Source organism: Arachis hypogaea, chromosome 11 (assembly GCF_003086295.3).
Source record: "Arachis hypogaea cultivar Tifrunner chromosome 11, arahy.Tifrunner.gnm2.J5K5, whole genome shotgun sequence".
NCBI classification, from domain to species: Eukaryota; Viridiplantae; Streptophyta; class Magnoliopsida; order Fabales; family Fabaceae; genus Arachis; species Arachis hypogaea.
The window spans coordinates 139,488,899-139,513,359 of NC_092046.1; the positions used below are offsets into that span (position 1 = coordinate 139,488,899).

General features: G+C 41.9%; 1 protein-coding gene and 1 pseudogene across 1 annotated transcript; both read left to right on the forward strand.

The window, feature by feature from the left end:
* Window positions 1–506: 506 nt before the first annotated feature.
* On the forward strand, window positions 507–2,419 carry LOC112722001 (uncharacterized). Its single transcript, XM_025772989.1, has 2 exons — window positions 507–922; window positions 967–2,419. The coding sequence occupies exons 1-2, from the start codon at window positions 507–509 to the stop codon at window positions 2,417–2,419; spliced, it is 1,869 nt and encodes a 622-aa protein (XP_025628774.1).
* A 20,673-nt stretch (window positions 2,420–23,092) lies between these two features.
* Window positions 23,093–23,692, forward strand: LOC112724094 (large ribosomal subunit protein eL27-like; annotated as a pseudogene).
* The last annotated feature ends 769 nt before the right edge of the window (window positions 23,693–24,461 follow it).

Sequence of the window (24,461 nt, forward strand, 5' to 3'; positions counted from 1 at the left end):
CCTGGAGAACCAGGCCGCGGGGCCGAGCCCAGAGGGGAAGCCTCCATGGCTTCCTCCCGGGAGCGCACGAGGTCCCCTCCACGACGACCCGAGCCCTCTTCACGATCTCAAGAGAGGTGCCCCTTTGGGGGAACAGGCAGCAATAGTGCCAGAATAATGCAGGAATTGCGTCACAGGATGCAAAACCTAGAACGTCAGCTGGCAGATCAGGAATATCGTCAACGAACTCCCGAACTAAGCTATTCCTGTTCTCCTCCGAGAAGTCACTCCCCGCGAATGCCTAGCCCATGATCTGAATCTGAAAGCGTCTGGGAGGAAGAAGGACGCCCAAGAAGACGCCGTGACCCCGTGATATACACCCGGCCTGAAAGGAGACGCCACAGAGCGGGACAGGGAAGACGGCAGAGAAAGTCCGAGGAGAACGCGGCGACCCGTGATAATGGACGCAACCATGTTTCATCATTCCATAGGTCCATCTACCAAGGCACTTTGATTTACCGACGGACATGAGGTACGACGCAACCCAAGACCCACATGAGCATCTCACGGCCTTTGAGGCCAGAATGAACCTGGAGGGAGTGGGAGACGAAGTGAGGTGCCGTGCTTTCCCGGTCACTCTGGCGGGACCTGCAAGACGTTTGTTTAACAGCCTCCTACAGGGCTCGGTGGCTAGGTTTTTGGACATTAGCCGCGCTTTCCTGGCCCAATTCACTACCAGAATTGCAAAGGCAAAGCACCCGATCAACTTGCTCGGGGTGACACAGAGGCCCGGCGAGCCGACCAGAAAATATTTGGACCGGTTCAACGACGAGTGCTTGGAGATCGACAGGCTAACTGATTCGGTAGCCAGCCTGTGTTTGATGAATGGACTTCTGAACGAGGATTTTAGGAAGCATCTCACCACGAAGCCGATGTGGACGATGTAAGAGATCCAAAGCGTGGCTAGGGAATATATCAACGATGAAGAAGTCAGTCAAGTCGTGACTGCCAACAAGCGGCAGCCCGCCTACAACCAGCCTCGGCAGCATGGTGGCGGGGAAAGGGTGAAGAAGCACGCCAGAGACAGCGGGCCGGCCAAGACATCCAGGCCATTTCCCCGAGTAGGGAAGTTCACCAACTACACCCCCTCACCGTCCCTATCATAGAAGTTTATCAGCAGATAGCCGAGAAGAGAATTTTATCAAAGCCCCGACCTCTAAAGGACAGAATCGGGGGGAACAAAAGCCTCTATTGTGATTATCATAAGGGCTACGGACATAAGACACAGGATTGTTTCGACCTGAAGGATGCGCTAGAACAAGTGATCCGATATGGAAAGCTGGCCGAATTTTCCCACCTCATCAGGGAGCCGAGGAGACGGGATCGCCACCGCGAGGGAGAGGACAAGACCTGCACAGTGAAGCGACGTCAGGAGACAGAGGACAACGAGCACGACCTTACCATAGTAAACGTGGTAACAGCAAGAGACGCGGCTCCGAGGTCGAGGTCGGCACACAAGAAGGACGCCAAAGTCCTGGCAGTCTCCTCCTCTTCCGTGCGAAGCTCCAAGAGGGTTCCGCCCATCTCGTTCGGATCGGAGGACCAATGGTTCGACGAGGTCGCGGAAAACCCTCCTATGGTCATTACGGCCAGAGTGGGAACCGGCCTCATCAAGCGGATCTTCGTAGACACCGGGGCTGACTCGAATATCATGTTCCGTAATGTGTTTGATGCCTTGGGTCTTCGGGATGCCGACTTAAGGACTCATCAGCACGGTGTAATAGGCTTGGGCGACCACTTTATCAAGCCCGACGGGATAATTTCCCTGCCAGTATCCGTTGGACTAGGACAGGGAAGAAGATCGGTAATGGCTGAGTTCGTGGTTCTGCGAGACTCCACGGCCTACAACGTCATCCTAGGAAGAAAGACTATTAACGATCTCGGGACAGTGATCAGTAGAAATATGTTGGTAATGAAGTTCATCACTGACGACGGATCCGTTGGATCCACAAAGGGAGACTTGGAAACGGCAGTCACTTGCGACAATGCCAGCCTCTTCTTAAGGAAGAAATCCAAGGAAGCATCGGGAGTATTCCTCGCCAACCTGGATGCTAGAGTCGTTGAAAAACCCAGACCCGAACCGGAAGGGAACTTAGAAAGGTTTAGGGTTGGCAACACAGAGGAAAAATTCACTTTCGTGAACAGGAATCTCCCACACGACATGAAGGAACCCTTAATAGAAACGATAAGGGCTAACGGCGACTTATTTGCTTGGACGCCAGCTGACATGCCGGGGATAGACCCCCAGCTCATGTCGCATCGCTTGGCCATCAAAGCGGGGGCCAGGGCGATCGCTCAGAGGAGAAGGAAAATGTCACAAGAAAGGGCAGAGGAGGTGGCCAGGCAGACGGCCAGCCTTCTCGAAGCGGGATTTATCTAGGAACTCGACTACTCGACTTGGCTGTCGAATGTAGTTCTGGTTAGAAAGCACAATGGAAAATGGAAGATGTGCGTGGATTACTCCGATCTTAATAAAGCATGTCCCAAAGACTCCTACCCCCTCCCCAACATAGATGCGCTCATCGATCAGCAGTGGGATATCGGTATCTGAGTTTCATGGATGCTTATTCTAGCTACAATCAGATACCGATGCACCAGCTAGACGAGGAGAAGACAGTGTTCATAACGTCGGGGGGAACATATTGCTACAAGATAATGCCGTTTGGGCTGAAGAATGCAGGGGCCACTACCAAAGGTTGATGTATAAGATATTTAGCGACCTCATAGGCAAAACGGTGGAAGTATACGTAGACGATATTTTAGTAAAGACCACCCGACCTGATGATCTCATAGGTGATCTGGAAAAAGTATTCGCCTCCCTCCGACAACACAGCGTGAGGCTCAACCCACTTAAATGTGCCTTCGCCATGGAGGCGGGAAAGTTCTTGGGGTTTATGATAACCCAAAGAGGGGTAGAGGCCAATTCGGAAAAGTGTGAAGCAATACTCCAGATGAAGAGCCCGGGTGGCATTAAAGATGTCCAGAGGTTGACAGGGAGGCTCACCACGCTATCACGGTTCCTCGGAGCGTCGGCTGCTAGGGCGCTACCATTCTTTAACTTGATGAAAAAGGGGATAGCATTTGAATGGACCCCGGCGTGCGAAGAAGCATTCAAGCATTTCAAAGAGATCTTTGCAACACCACCTGTTCTCGGAAAGCCCAAGGTCGGAGATCCGCTATACCTGTATTTGGGGCTAATTTGGTGTGATTTTGCTGGGTTTAAAATCGGATAAGAGTCTCAAAAATAGACCCGATCATTATTTAGAGTCACGTCTGTATCAAGGCGAACCCAGTTTCACCCACTCCATGTGCACCTTAGGGAGACTAAGAAGGTATATATGTTTTAAATTCATTTTAATAGGACAATTATATGGTACAGATTTAGGCATAAAGATTGAAGGAGATGTTGACAAGTGTCGAGGATGGTGGATGCAGGGAACAAGCTTGGCAGAGCTTTGCAAGCTTGCCTGCCATGGTTGTTGAAGGGGGAGCCGGCTAATTGAATAAGGCTATGAGGAGCCAATGTCTGGGAGGTGGGCTGGGCCTTTGATTTTTTTTTTTGGTTTTGGTCTTCAGTGCTGGACTTGTTTAATATAGTTGGGCTAATGCTTGCTGTAGGCTTTTTCATTTTGTAATGGGGTCATGTTCTTTCTTTCTGCAGGTCCAAAGCATAGCAAACAAGAGGAGGATCTGGAAGAAAACAACCACAAGCACAACATCTATTTCATATTGAGATAAGAAGAGATCCACATCCAATACCACTATATCCAACACCAACAGAGGGTTCTAGATATGGCCTGATCATCATCAACCCTGCTACTGCTCCTTCGGTTTATGTCCGTCTATTGAAAGAAACACAACCACAAACCTAAACGACGATGTGTCCTTCTCTTTCCCCGATGCGTCGGAACAGAGTAAATTCACCGTGTTCTGGTCATTGCCATGTCGACCGGGTCTTCAAGGTGGCACAACTTGGAGACGCTGCCTCAACAACTCCGGAGGATCTTGGTGCCCGAATGACGCTGGTGGAGACACCTGTTAGGGTTTAGGGTTAAGGAATCAAATCTTGACGCCAGATCCCATCATCAGTCGGAGGTAAGAGCTGCGATGGTTGAGAGGAGGCAGACATGGAAGGACGATGCTCTGTGGCTCTGTGTGGTGGCTTCATGGTAACAGGACGATGAGATGGGGATTGGGTCCGGCTGGCAGGGTGTCGAATCGGGTAGGGTTATTTCAGCGGACCTGAAAACTAAGAAGCACAACAGAGGTTGAGCCGAGAAGATTGTGGTCACGGGTTAGAAATGATAGAAACCCTAATTCCACAACTCAACACAATTAGTCCCAGTTTCGTTGATCCCTTGTTTCCTGTCACAAGGTCGATTATTTCTTGCTAAATCAAAGATATTAGATTGTGCATACGATGGTAAGTTGTTGTTGGATTATCAATTAAACTGTAAAGTCATTATATTAGGTTGTGCATATGATATTATCTTGTTGCAGCATGGTTGTTAATATATATAATTACCTTGATGAATGCCGTATTCAGTGTTTTATAGCTGTTGTGTCTATTTGGGATTTCAGAATATGTTGATGAAGCAATGTTGATTCCGAAAAATAAGTCAGTGGTAATTCGTTGGGTTCTTGGAGGGCCACGTTTACCAATTGTTACCGAACTAGAGTATTATCTGTAACCTTTAATCTTAGTGCTTTTGTTGTTGGCTGGACTATTGTCATGCATCATGCATGTTGGTTGTTGAAATTGGCAGCCGTGGGGTTGCCGTTGTCATGTTGATGCTTGATGTTGTTGTCACAGTTGTCGCCGAAAATAACCCGTGTGATTTGTGGAAATACAACTTATTGAGTTGACACTTTCCGTGGCATTAGCAAGCCAAAAAAAGGTAGAAACAAATGGGCTATGGAAGCCAAACCTGAAAACAGCAGCTTTCCAACTTAAGATGGAGCTGGTGTAAGATATGTAAGTCCTTTTTTGCTGTTGACGTGTTTTATTTAATAGAAAATTCTACTTCAGTCCTATTTTATTTACCTTCCCGTAACATGACAAGTGGAAAATTCAGATTGTGATGAATTTGGAAATGATGTGCATGAGACTCCTGATGTACCACCTATTCAATCAAGCAACTCAAATCCCAAACCTCCTGCAACCAACAAAGCTGATGAGGAAAGTAAGACAAAGGCGTGAGTTGATACTCCTGCCTTGTATTGGCAACGGTGGAGAAACTATCCACTCTCCTTCAGTCGTCTTCCTTTATTCTTGAAATCAGCATAAAAATGGGTCATGACTGTAAACATGAATAAGAATTACGAATAAGTAACCTCTTATTCTTTTTCACCTGGAATAATACGGTCAATAATCTGTGTTGGAAGTGAATGCGCAATCTGGAATCAACACCTGCACTAAAGGAGCAGTGTTTTGTTATTGACCATCTTTCCTGCATAAGGATTTATGCGGACCTATTATTTCACATGCTGAATGTGGTTTGGTTTAGTGAAATCTCGTTCAAACCTTGTACCACCTTTTCTTGAAACACCCCAGGAATATCCATCCATACTTTGCTACATGTCTTATGCTCTTGTATCGGTTTGGCTGTTATTCACCTATATTTAAATAGTAATTAATCACAGAATACAAGAAGATACAATAAAGACCAGAGGTAAAATCTCTAGTATGCATATAGAAATGTCATGAATTAGGTAATGCTAATAGAAGACTCTAGTAGTCAAGTAATTAATGCAGGGTAGACTTGGGTTTAGGTAATGGAACACAAAAATGAAGCTTTTGTGTAGGGGAAATTGAACCAGTGAAGAGGTTCTTGTGAATCATGATTGTTATTCGGCTTGGGTTTTGTCTTTATGTCATCAGGTATTTTGTAATTGATTGTCTGTTATAGTTGGAGTAGCGTATGTTGACAACTGTTGTATCAAAACATCATGACAATTAATATCGTTATTTGTGCTAATTATAGACTGGGTGCGATTAGTCTAATTTGGAATTTGTTCTCAGTCGTGTCCTTATATTTCCTGGTTTTGTCAGGGTCAACCTGAACCACTGTTAAAAGAACCTGATTTTTTTCTTTTTCCAAGTGAAAATCGTAACAGAGTTACTAGCGGAACAGATAACTAGATAAGTGTTCCTGTTGTGTGTATTCGGTGAAGGTTGATTAGTCTGATTTTCGGATAAATGTGACTCTTATATCTAACAGATGGATTCTTTTTGGTTCTAGCTTTTCAGGCCCTACTACTGCCGCCGCACCCCGCAATCTGGTCCCTCTGTACTGTTAGGGTTGGTGACCACCCCAGGAGAAACGACGCTAAGAGCAGGTTAACGTTGAGTTGCAGATCGCTGTTTTCTGGCGCGGCGCCTTCTTCCCTCCTCCCACTCCTCCTGAATCGGTTCGTATTATTATAATTATAGTTGCGTATGACGTTTTTACCAATGTGAATATTTTTTTCCATATGGCATTTTATTTAATAGTTTGTTGATAGAGAAGGACATAATTACTCAGAACCGCTTGCGACTTTGAATCATTCCCGTTGAAAATAGAATGTCAAACATTGTGTCGAGGGAATACAGCATAATAGTTTTTTTTTATCGTCCTTGGTGGCCGGTGACAATTAATTTAGTGGGTGTTGCCGACAACAACAAGTAGAGTGAATTAAATTTTCAAAGAAAATTGGAAAGGACTTTTAAATCCGATATCATTGGAGGTACCAGCCGGCGATGGAAAAATGGTAAAACAGAGCAACAATATAGATGTTAGTGTTTTTGAATGAAGGTTGGTATAGAGTTGTCGAGTTCTTAGGGTTAAGGCATGAGTATTTTGTAGTTTTTTAGTGTAGTGGTAAATTTATATTAAATTCGTTGTGATCCATTCGAGTGATTCGAAGATTGATTATTTGAGTTTGAGAAGTTTCCATGACGATCACCTGTTTATACCCTGGGTTGAGCTGTCCGACCCGGGATGTTTAGCGACAAAGCAACCGACCTCTTCAGGTTGTACTATCCGACCTCTTCTCAAAGAGCTCGGCCAAATTGCCAGGAAAGCCCAATAAAGGGCCCAAATAGAGGAATATGACCCCAAATCCGAAGGCAGCCCAAGCCTATAGAGATAAGGGCGGTTCCCTTGAAGATAAGATAAGATAAGATAACTAACTTATCTTATCTCCAGAAAGGTCACTCCTCATCATTATAAATACACTAGAGCACCCAGGTATAACTCATACTCTGATTCTACATAAAAAACCTATTTAACACCCTTGCTAACTTAAGCATCGGAATCCCTTGCAGGTACCACCACCCTCCGGTGACAAAGGATCAGCAGCATAGTTAGCCCAACACGTCGGACATGGCCGCTCTGGCCACCATCCACCAGCCGGACACATCAGCTCCAACCAGCATAGAAAATCTCGTCCGAGATCGACCTACAATTTCAGCTCCAAGAACGCGGACACTACACCAAAAGATACTCCTCAACCTAACAAAAACAACGATTCACCAAATGTGGGAGCCGTGGAGGCACTCCAAGATCGTTTAAAGCAACTCGAAAAAGAGGTGGAGCACCAACGAGAAGCTGAGAGAGATCTACAAAGGGAAGTTAAGCGATGTCGCGAGTTAGAGGACAAGCTCCTAAAACTCGAAGCAGATCTCAAGACCAAGACTACTCGATCCAGTCACGAAGACAACTCCCGTAAGGACCAAGACCCATTCACTAAAGAGATCATGAGGACCAAAATCCCAAAGGACTTCAAACTTCCCGACATGACTTTATACGATGGCACAGCAGATCCCGGCCATCATCTCAGTAACTTCAGAAGTAGAATGTACCTCACCGACGCTTCAGATGCAGTTCGCTGCAAAGCCTTCCCGACTACTTTAACAAAGACAGCAATTAGATGGTTCGACAATCTACCTCCTAGGTCCATCTCAAGCTTCGATGACTTAGCCAAGAAGTTTCTGGCCAGATTCTCCATCCAAAAAGACAAAGCTAAGCATGCCCTAAGTCTATTAGGAATCAAACAAGGAGATCGGGAAAGTCTCCGCAGCTACATGGAAAGATTCAACAAAGCATGTCTGGACATACAAAGCCTACCAACAGAGGCCGCCATTATGAGTTTCATCAATGGCTTACGAGAAGGACCTTTTAGCCAATATATATCGAAAAATACCCCACATCTCTAAACGAAGTGCAAGAACGAGCAGAAAAGTACATCAACATGGAGGAAACCTTTCGACTAGGAGAGACCTCAAAATCCAGATTCAACTACTCCTCCCGAGATAAGGATAAAGAATCCAAAAAGAAAGAAGATCAACATGGGGAAAAAATAAAAAAATATCACAATTACACCCCCTCTTCGGGTGTCCCTTGTGGATGTCTACAGAGAAGTTTGCCATACTAAAAAATTACCCCAGCTCGACCACTCAAAGGCAGAAAAGGAGGAGGAAATCGGACTGAATATTGTAAATATCATTGAATCCGTGGATATTCCACCAACGAATGCTTTGACTTAAAGAACGTCATAGAAAAACTAGTAAGAGAAGGGAAATTAGGTCGATACATAGCCACCCGAGACGATGAGCAAAGAAAAAGGAGAAGGGACGAAGATGTCGGACGAACTGAGCAATCACCTTGTACACCAGAGAGACACATCCACATGATACACGGAGGATTTGTGGGAGGAGGAATCTCCAAATCATCTTGCAAAATATATCTTAAAGAAGTATATCATGTTGAGGGAAAAGAGGAAGCACCAGACATCCCCACAATTACTTTTACCAAAGAAGACGCATCCGGCATCATCTCAGGACACGACGATCCCATGGTCATCACTATTATACTGGCAAACGCAAATCTCCACCGCACACTTGTGGACCAAGGAAGCTCCACCGACATCTTGTTCAAAACTGCCTTCGACAAACTCGGCCTGGAAGAAAAAGAACTCAGAGCATATCCGAACAGTCTGTTCAGACTGGGAGACACTCCAGTTCAGCCACTTGGATACATCCCATTACACACGACCTTCAGAAAAGGAAACCAGTCAAGAACACTCAAGATAGACTACATCGTGGTCGACGTGAGTTCAGCCTACAATGCCTTAATAGGTTGAACAACCTTAAATCGGCTCGGCGCAGTAGTCTCGACTCCACATCTATGCATGAAATTCCCAACTACAGAAGGGATAGCTACAATAAAAGCAGACCAAAAGACAGCGCGCCGCTGTTACAACGAAAGTCTAAACCTCAGAGGAAGAGGAGAAGAATTCCACACCATCGAGCTCGGTAGAGTTCAGAGGCGGGAAGAACTCCGCTCACAACCCGAAGGCGAAGTAGAAAAAGTCCAGATCGGATATATCCCAGACAAAACAACCAATATCGGTACAATCCTAAAAGGAGACACAAAACAATCGCTCGTATAGTTCTTATGAGATAACGTCGACCTCTTTGCATGGAAGGCTGCAGACATGCCAGGCATAGACCCCAAGTTAATGTGCTACAAGCTAGCAGTCCACCCAGGATCTCGGCCAGTACAACAGAGACGTAGAAAGCTCGGACCAGAATGATCCCAAGCTGTGGAAGAGTAGGTACAAGCTCTACTGGAGGCAGGATTCATAAGAGAAGTCAAGTACCCACTATGGCTAGCTAACGTCGTCTTGGTGAAAAATTAAATGGGAAGTGGCGGATGTGCACCAACTACACTGATCTCAACAAAGCCTGCCTAAAAGATCCTTATCCACTCCCAAGTATCGACGCTCTGGTGGATGCCTCCTCCGGATATAAATACCTCTCGTTTATGGACGCATATTCGGGATACAATCAAATTCCGATGTACCCACCCGACCAAGAAAAAACTTCATTCTTAACCCCAAAAGCAAACTACTGCTACATTGTCATGCCTTTTGGACTTAAAAACGCAGGAGCTACTTACCAGAGATTGATGAATAAAGTCTTTACGGATCACATCGGAAAAATCATGGAAGTCTAAGTGGACGACATGTTAATAAAGACACAAAGTGAAGAGACGTTATTGTCCGACCTCACCCAAGTATTCGACACTATAAGAAGGCATGGCATGCGACTTAATCCGGCAAAATGCACCTTTGCAGTAGAAGCTGGCAAATTCTTGGGTTTTATGCTCACACAGAGAGGAATCGAGGCAAATCTGGATAAATTCCAGGCCATACTCGATATGAAGAGTCTGACTTGCGTCAAAGAGGTACAACAACTCAATGAAAGATTGGCAGCCTTGTCCAGATTTCTAGCAGGATCAGCAATAAGATCTCTCCCCTTTTATGCTACTCTAAGGAAGGGAAAGAGGTTTGAATGGACAACAGAGTGCGAGCAGGAATTCCAATATTTCAAAAGATTTCTGGGATAACCACCTATCCTATCTCGGCCACGGGAAGGAGAACCACTTATATTATACCTCGTAGTAGGAAGTCGGGCAGTAGCCTCAGCATTAGTCCAAGAAGACGACAATAGGCAACAACCTGTATATTTCATCAGTAAAGCATTACAAGGATCCGAGCTGAACTACCAAAAAATAGAAAAATTCGCCTACGCTCTCGTACTAACATCCCGACGACTGCGTCCGTATTTCCAAGCTCACATCATTAGGGTTTGAACCAACTAACCCATAAAAGGGATTTTGCAGAAAACAGACTTAGCAGGCAGAATCTTACAATGGGCAGTCGAGTTGTCTGAATTCGACCTTCAATATGAAGCTCGGACAGCCATCAAATCGAAATATCTGGCTGACTTCATTGCAAAATTTACAAGCACCCCAGAAATCCCTACAGAATAAAATCTCTATGTAGATGGTTCCTCAAATAAAACTGGAAGCGGCGCGGGTATGATAATAGAAAGTGACCAGGGAACCCAAATCGAACTTTCCCTCAAATTCGGATTCCCTGCCTCAAACAACCAAGCTGAATATGAGGCGTTATTAGCTGGTTTGAAACTGGCTAGGGAGGTTGGAGCTCAAAAGCTTATCATCTTCAGCGACTCACAAGTAGTCACTTCACAAATAGCAGGGAGCTACCAAGCCAAAGATCCCACCATGAAAAGGTACCTGGGCAAAACCAGGGAACAGCTCGGACAACTTGGGGAATATGAGGTTCGCCACATACCCCGAGAACAGAATGTCCGAGCTAACGCACTCTCAAAACTAGCCAGTACCAAACCAGGGGCAACAATAGAAGCCTCATCCAAGAAATGCTGCAGAACCCGTCAATCTCAGAAGAAGAAAAAGTCCTAGCCATAACAAGTCCGGATCAAGGATAGATGATCCCCATAATTAACTACCTCAAAACAGAAACACTCCCCACAGATAAGAATGAGGCAAAGAGGTTAAAAAGGGAGGCACAATACTACACTATCATAAACAATACTCTATACAAAAGAGGGATTTCAATACCATTGTTAAAATGTGTACCGACTTCCAACACAAAGAAAGTTTTAGAAGAAATACACAGTGGCATCTGTGGCAATCATCTCAGAGCACAGGCACTTGCCAAAAAAGTACTCCAGGCCAGATTCTATTGGCCAACTCTACAAAAAGAAGCCACAGAGTTCGTTAAGACGTGTCCACCATGTCAAAAACATGCCAACTTTCACATCGCCCCGCCAGAGAAGCTCATCAACGTAACCTCACCCTGGCCATTCGCAAAATAGGGACTCGACCTTCTCGGACCTTTTCCTTAGGGATCAGTACAAGTCAAATTCCTTATAGTAGGGGTAGACTACTTCACGAAATGGATCGAGGCAGAACCTCTAGCTAATGCCACTGCTCAAAGAAGTCAAAAATTCCTATATAGAAACATTGTCACAAGGTTTGGGGTTCCATATTCCATCACCACGGACAATGGCACCCAATTCACAGATGCAGACTTCAGAAAGTTAGTGGCCGACTTGAACATAAAACACCAACTCACCTCCGTAGAACATCCCCAGGCCAATGGACAAGCCGAAGCTGCCAACAAAGTCATATTGGCTGGGCTAAAATGGAGATTATAGGACGCAAAAGGAGCCTGGGCTGAAGAGCTCCCACAAGTCTTATGGGCATACCGAACAATGCCACATTTCACCACAAAGGAATCACCCTTCCGATTAGCTTATGGAATGGAGGCAATGATCCCAGTAGAGATTAAAGAAGGGTCGCCCAAAGTGATCCACTATAATGAAGAAGCCAACTCCTAACTTCAAAGGGAAGAACTCGACCTACTTCTAGAAATTTGAGAAAGAGCTTGGATCAGGGAAGAAGCATTGAAACATCGAATGGCTTCGAGATACAATCAAAATGTAGTGCCATGAAGCTTTGCAGAGAAAGACCTCATCCTAATCCGAAATGATATCGGAACAACTCGACCTGGAGAAGGAAAGCTGGCAGCAAATTGGAAATGACCCTACCGAGTCATAGAAATACTTGGAAAGGGCTACTACAGACTGTCCAAACTCGAAGGGCGAGAGCTTCCTAGGTCATGGCACGCCTGCAACCTAAGAAGGTACTATAGTTAGGGGTAATAAAGGATCTTAGGATAAGGCGCACTATTTTTCCTAAAAAGGTTTTTTAATGAGGTGCCAAGCCAAGACCTACAAATTGCCCGACTTAGAGGGATAAAACTCCCACATGTATATATCTGCATTTTTTTTAATAAAATTGTTTAGATCTTCTACAAATTCTCAAGACGCATTAATCTGAAACACTAAAAATTCATCACCCGATTATAAAGCTACAGATCGGCAGAAAGTGAAAATCAAATTCACTGTATGATCGCGATAAAGACCAATAAAGATGAAAATCAAATTCATCAAAAGTTCAACCAAACGGGGATTAAACCCAATTTCTACAAAATCGGCAAAGATAAAAACAGAATAATGCAAGAAGTTATCGAAAGTGATCCATAGAAAGGACTTGACGAGGTCTTAAATAAATGGATTGCTAAAAAATAACTTAAAGACCGGCCGACGAAAAGAAGTCGGACCGGTCGAACACAATAACCAAAGTTATAAAAAGTAAATCCCTGGAAAGAGGTCTGGCCAACCCTATAAAAGAGGATTACTAAAATAACTTAGAAGGGCCCGACATGATGAAGTCGGCCCTGAACATAAAGTTATAAAAGTAATCCCTAAAAGAGACCTGAACAAGGTCCAAAAAAGAGGATTACTAAAATAACTTAGAAGGGCCCGACATGATGAAGTCGGCCCAGAATATAAAGTTATAAAAGTAATTCCTGAAAGAGACCTGAACAAGGTCCAAAAAAGAGGATTACTAAAATAACTTAGAAGGGCCCGACATGATGAAGTCGGCCCAGAACATAAAGTTATAAAAGTAATCCCTGAAAGAGGCCTGAACAAGGTCCAAAAAAGAGGATTACTAAAATAACTTAGAAGAGCCCGACATGATGAAGTTGGTCCAGAACATAAAGTTATAAAAGTAATCCCTGAAAGAGACCTGAATAAGGTCCAAAAAAGAGGATTACTAGAAATAACTTAGAAGGGACCAACGCGAAGAAGTCGGCCCAAAAAATCAAAACGTTATAAAAAAAATTATCCCTGAACAGAAGACCTAACAAAGGTCCAAACAAAAAGGATCACTAGAAATAACTTCAGGCTAAAGTAAGGAAGTCGACATACAAGTTGGACCCAAATCAAGCCACAAGTATGAAAATACAAAGACAATCCAAAGAAGTCGGACAATAAGGCTCCAACACTCCCAAAAAACCTAAAAGGTACCAGATAGATGCAGACAAATATGTCATAAAAAGCACAAGGTATAATAATAACAAACTCAAGAGGCCACCAAAATCAGCCCCAAGAGCTTGAGAACTACTTTGTTTTTCAAAATAAAGTTGCTAAACAAGCAACTAAGAAAGTAGCAAAAGTCAGAACCATCATTTACAAAATATAAAAAGTTCAAAAGCCCACAAGCCGGGCAATCTATGCAAAAATCCAGAATAATCATTGAGGATCCGAAGACTTCTCAGTAGCATCAACATGGGGTGAAGGAGGACGAGTCTAAAGAGGCACCGCATCCACTGTCCCATCATCCCGGTTCAAGATTTGACAATCAGGTTCTGACTCGGGATGACCAACCACAGCTGAAGGAGCTGAAGAAGTCGGCATAACAGAGGCTTTGGCAGCAGGCACAGAAGGAGGTTCAACATCATCGTCATCAGGGTCCTCAGGGACAATCTTGCCGTCCTTTACAACGTTGTCCAGGCTGAAGAGAGTAAGGTCAACCTCGGGTGCAAGAACTCGAACCTGCTCCTTCAGGTTCTCATAAGCAGCATTTACGTTGCCCACAAGGTGACCCTGGAGCTCGGCATAATCAGCTCGGGCAGACTCTAAATCATCCCTGAGATGCATCACTTCCCTGTAAATCGTAACATAGCTCTCCTTGTGCTTTAATTCCGTGTCTTCAGCCAACCTCACAGAAGCCGCCAAGGCAATAGAACTAGCCTTTTCGCCCTCTAACTCCTTCTCCAGCTTGGTCACTTTCACTTCGAGCTCCTCCTTCAAACCCTTCATCCGGTCGAACTCCAGCTTAGCCTCCTCCATAAAGGCTTTTGTAGCATGAAGGGGAAGATCTTGGGTAGTCCGATATAAAGCCGCCCCCATATGTGCCATCTTGATGCTGCTTCGAGTAATAAAATCCAAATGGCGAAGAAGAGAAATATCATCAGTAGGGATGGTACCATAAGGACCGATATGCTGATCGACAAACTCAACAGCATCAAAGTCAGGGGCATCAAGGTTAAAAGGCTCAGCTGTCTTTTGTTTTCTCGGAGGAGGAGCGCCAGAGGTGGCAATAGAAGCCTGTAGAGGATCAACCAAACGAACCCGAGGAGTAGGAATCATCCTCCTCGGTCCAGGAGAGCTCGGTACGGATGGCTTCGACTGAACCTGAGAAGACCCCTCCCCGGCCATCTTGGCCGAGATGTTCTGAGCTGCAGTAGCTTTCCTCGCCTTCTTAAAGAACTTCATAGATTCATTATTTTTAATCATCTCTGCAAACAAACATCACAGCGAGAAACCAAGTTATGAATCAAGAAAAGAAAGGAAATAAACTCGATAAAATAAGCAAAAAATAAAAATATTACAAAAGAGAAATCGACCACTACCCAGCTCAGCTCGAAGGAGAGAGGGATTTCCTAGGAATTTCTTTGTATCAAGATGGGGAGGCTGCCCCCAGTTTTCTTCCAACACAGTCACAAAGGCTTACTCAGCCTCATCTAACATCTCCCACATATATTTAGACACCACTACATTCTTTTGCCATTCCAAAGGAAAGGCAGGCTCGTCATTCTCATCCAGAAAAAAGGGCCGAGCTCCTTCAACAGCTCGGACCCTAAAAAGTAATTCTTGAAGTCGCAAAAAGATTCATCAAACATGAAAAAAATCTTCTTCCCCTGGGAAGCTCAGAAAGAAACCCAGGCGGCCTTCTTCTTAACCACCCTAGGCTTTGTCAAAACAAAGAGATAAAAGAAGAGGGATTGCAAAGCAGGGATACCTAGTTCGTCACACAGCAACTGAAAGATTTTTATAAAACCCCAGGAGTTGGGATGAAGTTGGGATGGAGCTAAATTACAAGACCACAATAGGTTGGTCTCAAAAGGGGTAAACGGAAGAGTAATATTCATTTGACTAAAAAAGAAATCGTATGCATAGAAAAAGGGGCGTTCTCAAACAATTCGGGTAGAAAAACAAACCCTTTCTTCAGAGTTGGGAGATACAAGCTCATAATTCTTTTCATCGCTACCATTACTATAAATCCTATGAAATTGCCTAAGCTACTGACAAAACTTGGAGTCAACCAACGAAACACACAGAAGAACCATAGAATCCACCCAATCAGACATGCCCTTAGGGACTTGGGAAGAGGTCTCAACAATATTTTTGCGAGAAGACATGAGGTCAACTAGTCCTACAGCAAGAAAGAAGAAAATAGATTACTAACCAAAACATCTCGGGTAAAGTCAAAATCAACTCATAGCAGAGCATGACTTAAGCATACAAACAAGTAAAAAGTAAAACCCCAAGACAAGGTCCAGGGGAATCCTTTGGAGGCATTGACAGAGTAAGGGCTCAAAAAAAAACTATCAGCAAAAGAAAAGTCCTTTTCCAAAAGGCAACATCCCGAGAAGATAGAGATAAAATCAAGTCATCAAAGGAGCAACAAAAAATAGCAGTTCAATCAGAAAGTAGATAACAAAAATGCCAAACGGAGGACATCAAAGATGTAACCTTTTCAAGAAAACCAAACAAAGCCATTATCCCAGAAAGCTACAAAATCAAATAAAAAGGCGGCAAAACACGCAAAGCCCTGAAAAACCTTAATCATCAGGAGAAGCGACAGAAACATGCATGACAACAACAATCGAGCACAATGACGTGAAAAGGTTCAAGCTTTCCAGCATACGTTCAAAACGAAAAAAAAAAACGAAGGCAAAGCGGCGAAAGAAGTAAAGAAGCAGAAAGTAGAAACCAACCTGGAAAAAGGGGAAAGCCTCAAAGAAGTCGAAGACGGAAGACAGAATCTGGAATCGCCTTTCAAATCAAGGAAAGCACTAACAATCACCAAGCAACGTCGCAGGGAGAAATGCAAAAATACAAATTTCAGGCGAAAACAGAAAGTGAGAAAGAAAAGGGAAGTTACAGTAAAGAAACAAAGAAGAGAAACCATTTTCCTGAGTGTAAAATTCAAAATAAAGAGGCTAGAGAAATGGAGCATTAAAAATCAATTAATGAGGGTATTAAACCCTCGCACATTCCCAAGACCAGAGAGCTAATACAAAGCGCGCGCTTTTAGAAACGAAAAGAAAACATTTCGCATTCAAAGAAGACACTACAAAGAGGAAGTCGACAAAATGCTCGAGTTCGGCTTCACCAGAGAAGGATCGAAGTCTCAAAACTAAGACTCGACCTCAAAAGAAAGACCGAGCTCGAGCAGGGGCACTGTTCATACCCTGAGTCGAGCTGTCAGACCCGGGATGTTTAGCGACAAAGCAACCGACCTCTTCAGGTCGTACTATCCGACCTCTTCTCAAAGAGCTCGGCCAAATTGCTAGAAAAGCCCAATAAAGGGCCCAAATAGAGGAATACGACCCCAAATCCCTAGGCAGCCCAAGCCTATAAAGATAAAGGCAGTTTCCTTGAAGATAAGATGACCTCACTCAAAGATAAGATAAGATAAGATAACTAACTTATCTTATCTCCAGAAAGGTCACTCCTCATCATTATAAATACACTGGAGCACCCAGGTATAACTCATACTCTGATTCTACAGAAAAAACTTGTTTAATACCCTTGCTAACTTAAGCATCGGAGTCCCTTACAGGTACCACCACCCTCCGGTGACAAAGGATCAGCAGCATAGTTAGCCCAACACGTCAAACACGGCCGCTCCGGCCACCATCCACCAGCCGAACACGTCAGCTCCGACCAGCACAGAAGATCTCGTCCGAGATCGACCTACAGTTTCAGGTAACCCTTGGAACAATCACTGGCATGTGGGAAATGATTTTCCGATTCATATGGGGGTGGTCGTTATGAAAACTTCTCAAACTTGAGTAATCAATCTCTGAAGCACTCGACTGGATTACGATGAATTTGAATTTGGATTCAGCATTATACTTAAAAACCACAAAATATCCATGCTTTAATCCTAAGAACTCAGGAACTCTGTACCAACCTTTATTCAACCAAACACTACCTTCTTTCTTGCTCCGTTTTACTTTTATTCCATCACCGGTTGGTAGCTCCAACGATATTGGATTTGATAGTCCTTTCCAATTTTCTATAAAAAAAATACTAGAGTCGGCTACACTTCCTAAATTAAAGTTTAACAGCTGACATCGAAAAGTGAGCTCGACAATATTCTTTGGTATTTTCTCCGGAGAAATTTATCATTTTCACGAGGAATGGGAATGCATCAGATTTACATGGATGCTCCTGACATACGTATTTGTCAACTACTTGTTAAATAAAAATTTCCACGGAAGGAAAAAATAATGATTATATTAACACATTTTCAACTCAATCCACGAGGAGGAGGCGGACAGGGAAGAAGATGAGGTTGCGTCCACACGTTTGGTTAAAGAAGAATGTGAACAAGAATAGTACGATTTGCTGTACAATTAGAGGCCTGTGCAGCATTACGGATTCAATATGGCGGTGCGATCCATAGTTCTGAATGACACTCAAGTAGACCGGGTGTCTGGGAAGGCAACAAGGTCATTTTCCCGTAGGCCTTCTCAATGGCGAGGTAAGAAATGTGCGTTGGCATGTCTATTTGTGTTCAAGTTTCCCTCACTGTGGTCCAGTCTATGGTTGATGCGTTTTACATTGTTTAGGGTTGATCTGAGGTTTAAATATGCTTATATGGATCCTTCTGTGCATGTTTGTGTCAGACGTGAGCTAATCCAGTGTCTGACACCATTGCAATAGGTAAATGCATATGGACTTTTGTTAATGTTCTGCTGGCTGCACAGCCTCTTCCATAGGTATGCAGCTGAATTGTTAAGACCATCACACTTCATGCGTGTCTCATATTTACAATTACGTAAATCGTCTGCATAAAAAATTATTAGGTGGTTATTCGGTTCATAATTCCAAATCTAACTGGGGTCACATATGTTTGCGTCATGTCAGGTGGAAGGGTTTAGGTTAATTGTTTTTCCGGTACTCATTCAGGCTATACGTGATTGGTCCATTGTGAAATGAAATCCCCTACAGCATACGGGTAATGCTGGGACTCGGCTGGTTCAGCATAGAAGCTTACGCTCTATATGCTACCAAGTCATTTGAGTACGGGTTGACATGCATTACATTTTGCGATTTCCAGGGTCTGTAGTTTACGATATGTGTTGTTTAGGAGTAAGGATCACGCTGTTATCTGCACGCAATTCAAAGGCAAAATGAGTGCTGGAAGAAAGTTTCTACTGTTGCGTTCAGAAAATAATCTATTTATCTTGTCATTTCTAGGTTGCCAGTCACCTGGTTCTTTTCACTTTTCTTTTGCTGTTACATACCTGTTGTGATTTTAACCTTGTAACACTGTCTCCGAACTCTATAGGTTGTCGTTTGATCAATGTCATATCACTTGCTGAAATGCCAAGAAGTTGCAAATACTGGCCCTCTAAAAGGTTTGGAGTCCATCAGGTGATGCATGATGTGTTAGGAAAGAGGGAGTGCGTGGAAGGGAATTCTCCGCCGCCCACACAACAACAATTGGTAGGAGGATTCCATAGGACATACCTGGGTGCTGAATTGAAGGCTATCAGCATATGAAATGATGAACATGTAATGGATCTACGAAATTTGCTTTGTTTCGTAATAAGCTTTCGTTCGAAATGACACTCTTACTTGTAATCCACTTTATACTGCTTTTTGATTTAGTTTAAAGACAGTTTTTTCTTAGCCTCATTCAATTGTATCAAGCACGATTAAATATGTCCTATGGTGATAAATTCATTAGTTCGGGATGCCTTCTACCACCTTGAATGCTTCTGCGAAGCCTTTTGCAGACGTTATTCTTATCAATCTTTTCACTGAGAATCCCCACTTTTGGTCTGCAACCGTTATCACAGTCTGAATGTCGTCATTACTCCTTCCGGTTACATATATTCACTCAGCATTCGCTGTGAGTGGTGTCCTCTATGGGATACACTATTGTATGTGTTCTTTTCTGTAGAGGCTGGCTTCACTTCATCCTTTTGCATGAATTAATGTCCTCCTAAATTACTCTTTGTACAGTCTTGCAAATCATAATGAGACACCAGTAACACTTATTTTGCGTTCATATGGGATGATAACGTAGCCGGTCGACTTAGGTGTAACTGATTACATGGTATGCCTTCCGATTACCGTGTGATAGCATCATGTTTATTACTTTCTTAATTTCTTGTTGTATTGTTAAATATTAGCTCCAGTGCAAAGCACTTTGTTGGCATAACGAAATTATAAATTCTGGGTAAACAACCAAATCGAATAATAGAAATTTAAGGTATATGTGTGGTTGTTTATGGAGAACGTGAAACATACATAATGTATTGTTTATTCTCATTGAACACATTGAGATTGAAAATGCTCAATGAACCGATGGTTCCCCTCATGTTGCTTAGCATGAAGAATGCTGCATTCGTGAGTTTAATGTTATAGCAAAGAGCTAGGTTTCCTGAGCAATATTAACTTCACCGGAATGTGGATTTTGTTAACTATGTTGTCACGGGTAGGTTACGGTACTTAGTTTGTAAGTGAGACCTTTATCCGAATAATTTGTCAACCACCTGATATCATATCATGAAAATAAAGTTTCTGGGAATGAGAGTAAAGTTGCTAAGGAAATTTAATCAAATTGTCATAGACACCGCACTTAATACCATGATCGTCGTACTTCTGGGAATACAAATTTTCATGAAAAAAAAGGGTAACAGACACTAACAGTAGGTGCATAAAATACACTACCTGAGTACCATAGTTCAGTAACAAAATTTGGGAAGCGATGCAGTGGAATGGTTCTGGTAGTGTACGGATCCATGGTAGGCGAGAGCTGTAGTTTCCTAGCTATTCAGGAAGAGTCAGAATCCAAGTCGACCAAGTCTGGGTTGTTACAACGGCGAAGGTACCTGTATGAGGAACGGAGCTCCCGGTGGCAGGACTTCACTGCACCAAGCTCCCATTGTAGTTCATAGTTGACTGACAGGGATTCGTCTAGGAGATCGTAGTTGTAGTCATCGAGGTGTTTTCCAGAAACCTCCAGTAAGATTCGGATCATCTCCGACGCGGCATCTTCCCACGCAAGGTAGGTACATCACCTGCTCCCCTTCCCCGTGTGCTTCTTATCAGTGCGGTGACCTCGTCTGGGTGTTCGGTTGGCCACCGTTTCTGCGTCTGTCGATCTTTAAGTGAGATACGCTCCGGCACATCCCCGCGTGCTTCAGCGATTAGAGCACGGATGTGCTCGATGGATGCTGCCTCCTCAAAAGAGGCTTGCACTGGATTGCTGTCGGACATTCCTTACGGTCTAGGCGCTCACTGAAAGTAGTCGGAATTGTCTATCTACTCCTGCAGCAGTATGATAGGTTTAGTGTCTTCATAAAACAATAGCATCAAGTTGTAGTGGGTTCCCCATATATAGTGGACGTTAGAAGGTTCTAGGGTTTACTTTGTCCGTCGTGGTAGAATTGGTAAATTTTTTTTCGAAATCACAATTTTAAACTCTTTTATAAAACTTTTCTAAAATTAAACAGCATATTATCAACTGATCTATGGTGTTAACTGATAGGTTTGTTATCGTAGTTGTAAGGATCGAACCGATTAGACTATTGGTTCACTGATTTTTTTATTCAATTCAGGAATCACTAATTGAATCGTTAAAATCGGTTCTACATAAATAAAAAAATTAATTAGTCAAAATTCTAAAATTATATATGGTAGTACTTATCAATAAATAATATTGATAAATATCATATAAGTGTAAAAACATAATTATATTGTCATTAATAAAGGTCTGATACTTTTATTTATACATATTTAAATAATATTTGTATGAATAATTATGAATAATCAAACGGATAATTAATTTAAATATACGTGCATGTAAAATTAAAATAATATGTAAAGAAATTATTTAGCGACAACAGGAACATATAGCATAAGTAGGATTTAGGTTCAAACCACTTCATCTATTTTTGACGGAAAATAAAGTTTTTTGATGATATAGTTCTTCTTCCAGATTAACAAGGTTACTTTTGTAACATTCTTTAATACGCGCTTCATTATTTTCTTTACTATAATGAATCCTTTCATTATTGTCTTCTCTAATTATAAATCTCCTTATAAAATACATTTGGTATATTTAAACTCTTTGTACTATCGTCGCTGAAAATTTCAAGTACCATTATAAAATTCTAGATTTTTTTTATCATGTTGTTCTTAAATTATACATTACACTGTTTATTCGAAGAGTTTTATCTTTCCTGAAACACGTGTGACGTTAAATACTTTGTTAACGGATACAAAGGGATAACGAAGTTGAAGTGCGTAACAAAATTGATTATATAATAAGAGACAAATTTATAGAATTCCTAGCACAAGTGACAAATTTTTTGTTCGACAACATATTTTTACTATTATTTTCAAAGTTTGTTTTACTTTTTCTCACAATTTTTCCTAGATTTTCCTATTACTTATGCTTGGGGTTAATTAATCACAAATTTGCGTCTTGCATAGCAAAATTTATCAATCATAAAATACAGATGACATAACCAAAATCATTTTACGAATGTTGATTAATCACAAAATAAAAAGGGATAAATTGTATTTTAATAATGTTGTAAAAGATAAATTAGGGTTTTTTCCAATTAGTTATTTCCCATTAATGTTAACTTAAACAATAATAAGGTAAAAACTAGTAACAATTGTAAATAATAATTTATTCTACATATTTATACCGCCAAAATTCCTCCTTATTATATCCCATTCGTTTTTATTCATTGGTAATCTTCAGTTGTCTATGTTGAATATAAATTGAATTGATTGAGATGGTTTTTTGTTTTCCATTTAGTCATATAATTGTCATGAGGAATGCGTTGCTTAGTAATATGTTTTAGATTATCATCATTGAGGATACTAATTAATTCTGGAGGAGATAAATCTCAAAACACAAAATTAATATCTAAACTTCAACTTTTTTTTTTACTAGACAATGAGCACATCTATTATTTTCTTTATAAATTTGTACAAAAAAAAAAAAACACTCCAGTCCTTCCTTTTTCACTCATTCACTTTTCTAATTATATTTGCATCTATTATTCTATTTTGCTAACAAGAGCATTAATACAGTTCTTTTAATTAGGTCCAATGTTTGTTATTGTTTTGGTTAATAGCCCAATCTTTCTTAAATTGGGCTTCGCCATCTCACTCATCCCAATTGTTGTTTCTACATATTTTCAACTAGTCTACGTCTAAGGTTTCGCCACTTCCTCTATAAACAATAACAAAGAAAGCGCAGCAGAAGCGGAGAAGCGGAGAAGAAAGATGGTGAAGTTCTTGAAACCAAACAAAGCAGTTATCGTGCTACAAGGCTGATACGCGGGTCAGAAAGCCGTCATCATACGCGCCTTCGACGATGGCACCCGGGACCACCCCTACGACCACTGCCTCGTCACCGGGATCAAGAAGTACCCTTCGAAGGTTGTGAAGAGGGACTCCGCCAAGAAGACAGTGAAGAAGTTGCACGTCAAGGCGTTCGTTAAGATGGTTAACTACTAACATGTGATGCCCACGCGCTACACACTTGACGTAGATTTGAAGGATGCCATCATAGTCGAGTCTCTTCAGGCGAAGGATAAGAAGGTTGCGGCACTTAAAGAGACCAAGAAGAGCCTCGAGGAGAGGTTCAAGACTGGCAAAAATCGTTGGTTCTTCACCAAGCTCAAATTCTAAGCATTTCAAAAAACGGTGTCGTTTTCCATTTTACTTATCTTTGAAAATTTCTTAGTATTAGTTTTGGGGATTTTTGTGTTGTGAGCTTATTCAGGATCTGTTTGGATTTAATAGTTTCATTTCTTATATTATGTTTTCCAAAGGATGCATTTCATCAAATTCTACATTTTGGGTCATATGCCAGTAGATAACTGTGGCTATTGTCTGTTGAATCTAATTTGTCTTAAGTATTTAATTTAGTTTAATCTAATAAAAATAGCTTACTAATAAATTGAGTAAACGTGTTACAAGTTTTACAAATTTTGTACATAAGATTGTTAAGCCTAGTTGGTCTGAATACCATTAAGAAAATGGAGAAATGATACTTGAATATGTAGGAGTAAACAAACACCCTAAATATAGATAGAAAGAATTGCTAGATCGTGGCTCCATGTTTTTGAACACATTGAAGATTCATTCATTTAGGGTCACAGGAGGATGATCTAGTTAAGGCTAAGATTTGAACCAAATTCTCTGTATTTCTATTTCATGTAGGCACCAATGAACACATGCTATAGTGCTATACCATGCTATTCAATCATGTTTCTCTTTCAGTTCTCATTTTAACTATCCAGTTCTTCATATGGGAAACCATGACATCCAAATATGGAACTTCTCAAATTCACATGGCCCCAGGCCTTGTAGCTTGGACTTTTTTTTTGTTGACTTAATCTTTTATATCTTAGCTTGTTATATTAACAATTATTACAATTTACATCCTTTAGCTTTACGGGTCTATTATCACTTGATTGCAATAGGAAAAAGATAGGATGCACATGAATTTAATTTCGTTTATTATGATGATGATTTGATGTTTGATATTTGGAATAAAACACAATTACAAAATTGAATTTAATTTATATAAAAAGAATTTAATTATATGGATCAGAATGCCTATAACTGGAATTGGCTTCTCATTTTT

Excerpts from the sequence above, each read along its gene's own strand:
- LOC112722001 (XM_025772989.1), top strand. The coding sequence starts at position 507 with ATGAGGTACGACGCAACCCAAGACCCACATGAGCATCTCACGGCCTTT. Across the intron at positions 923-966 it reads ACGAAGCCGATGTGGACGAT|AAGTCAGTCAAGTCGTGACT; the intron begins GTAAGAGATCCA and ends TCAACGATGAAG.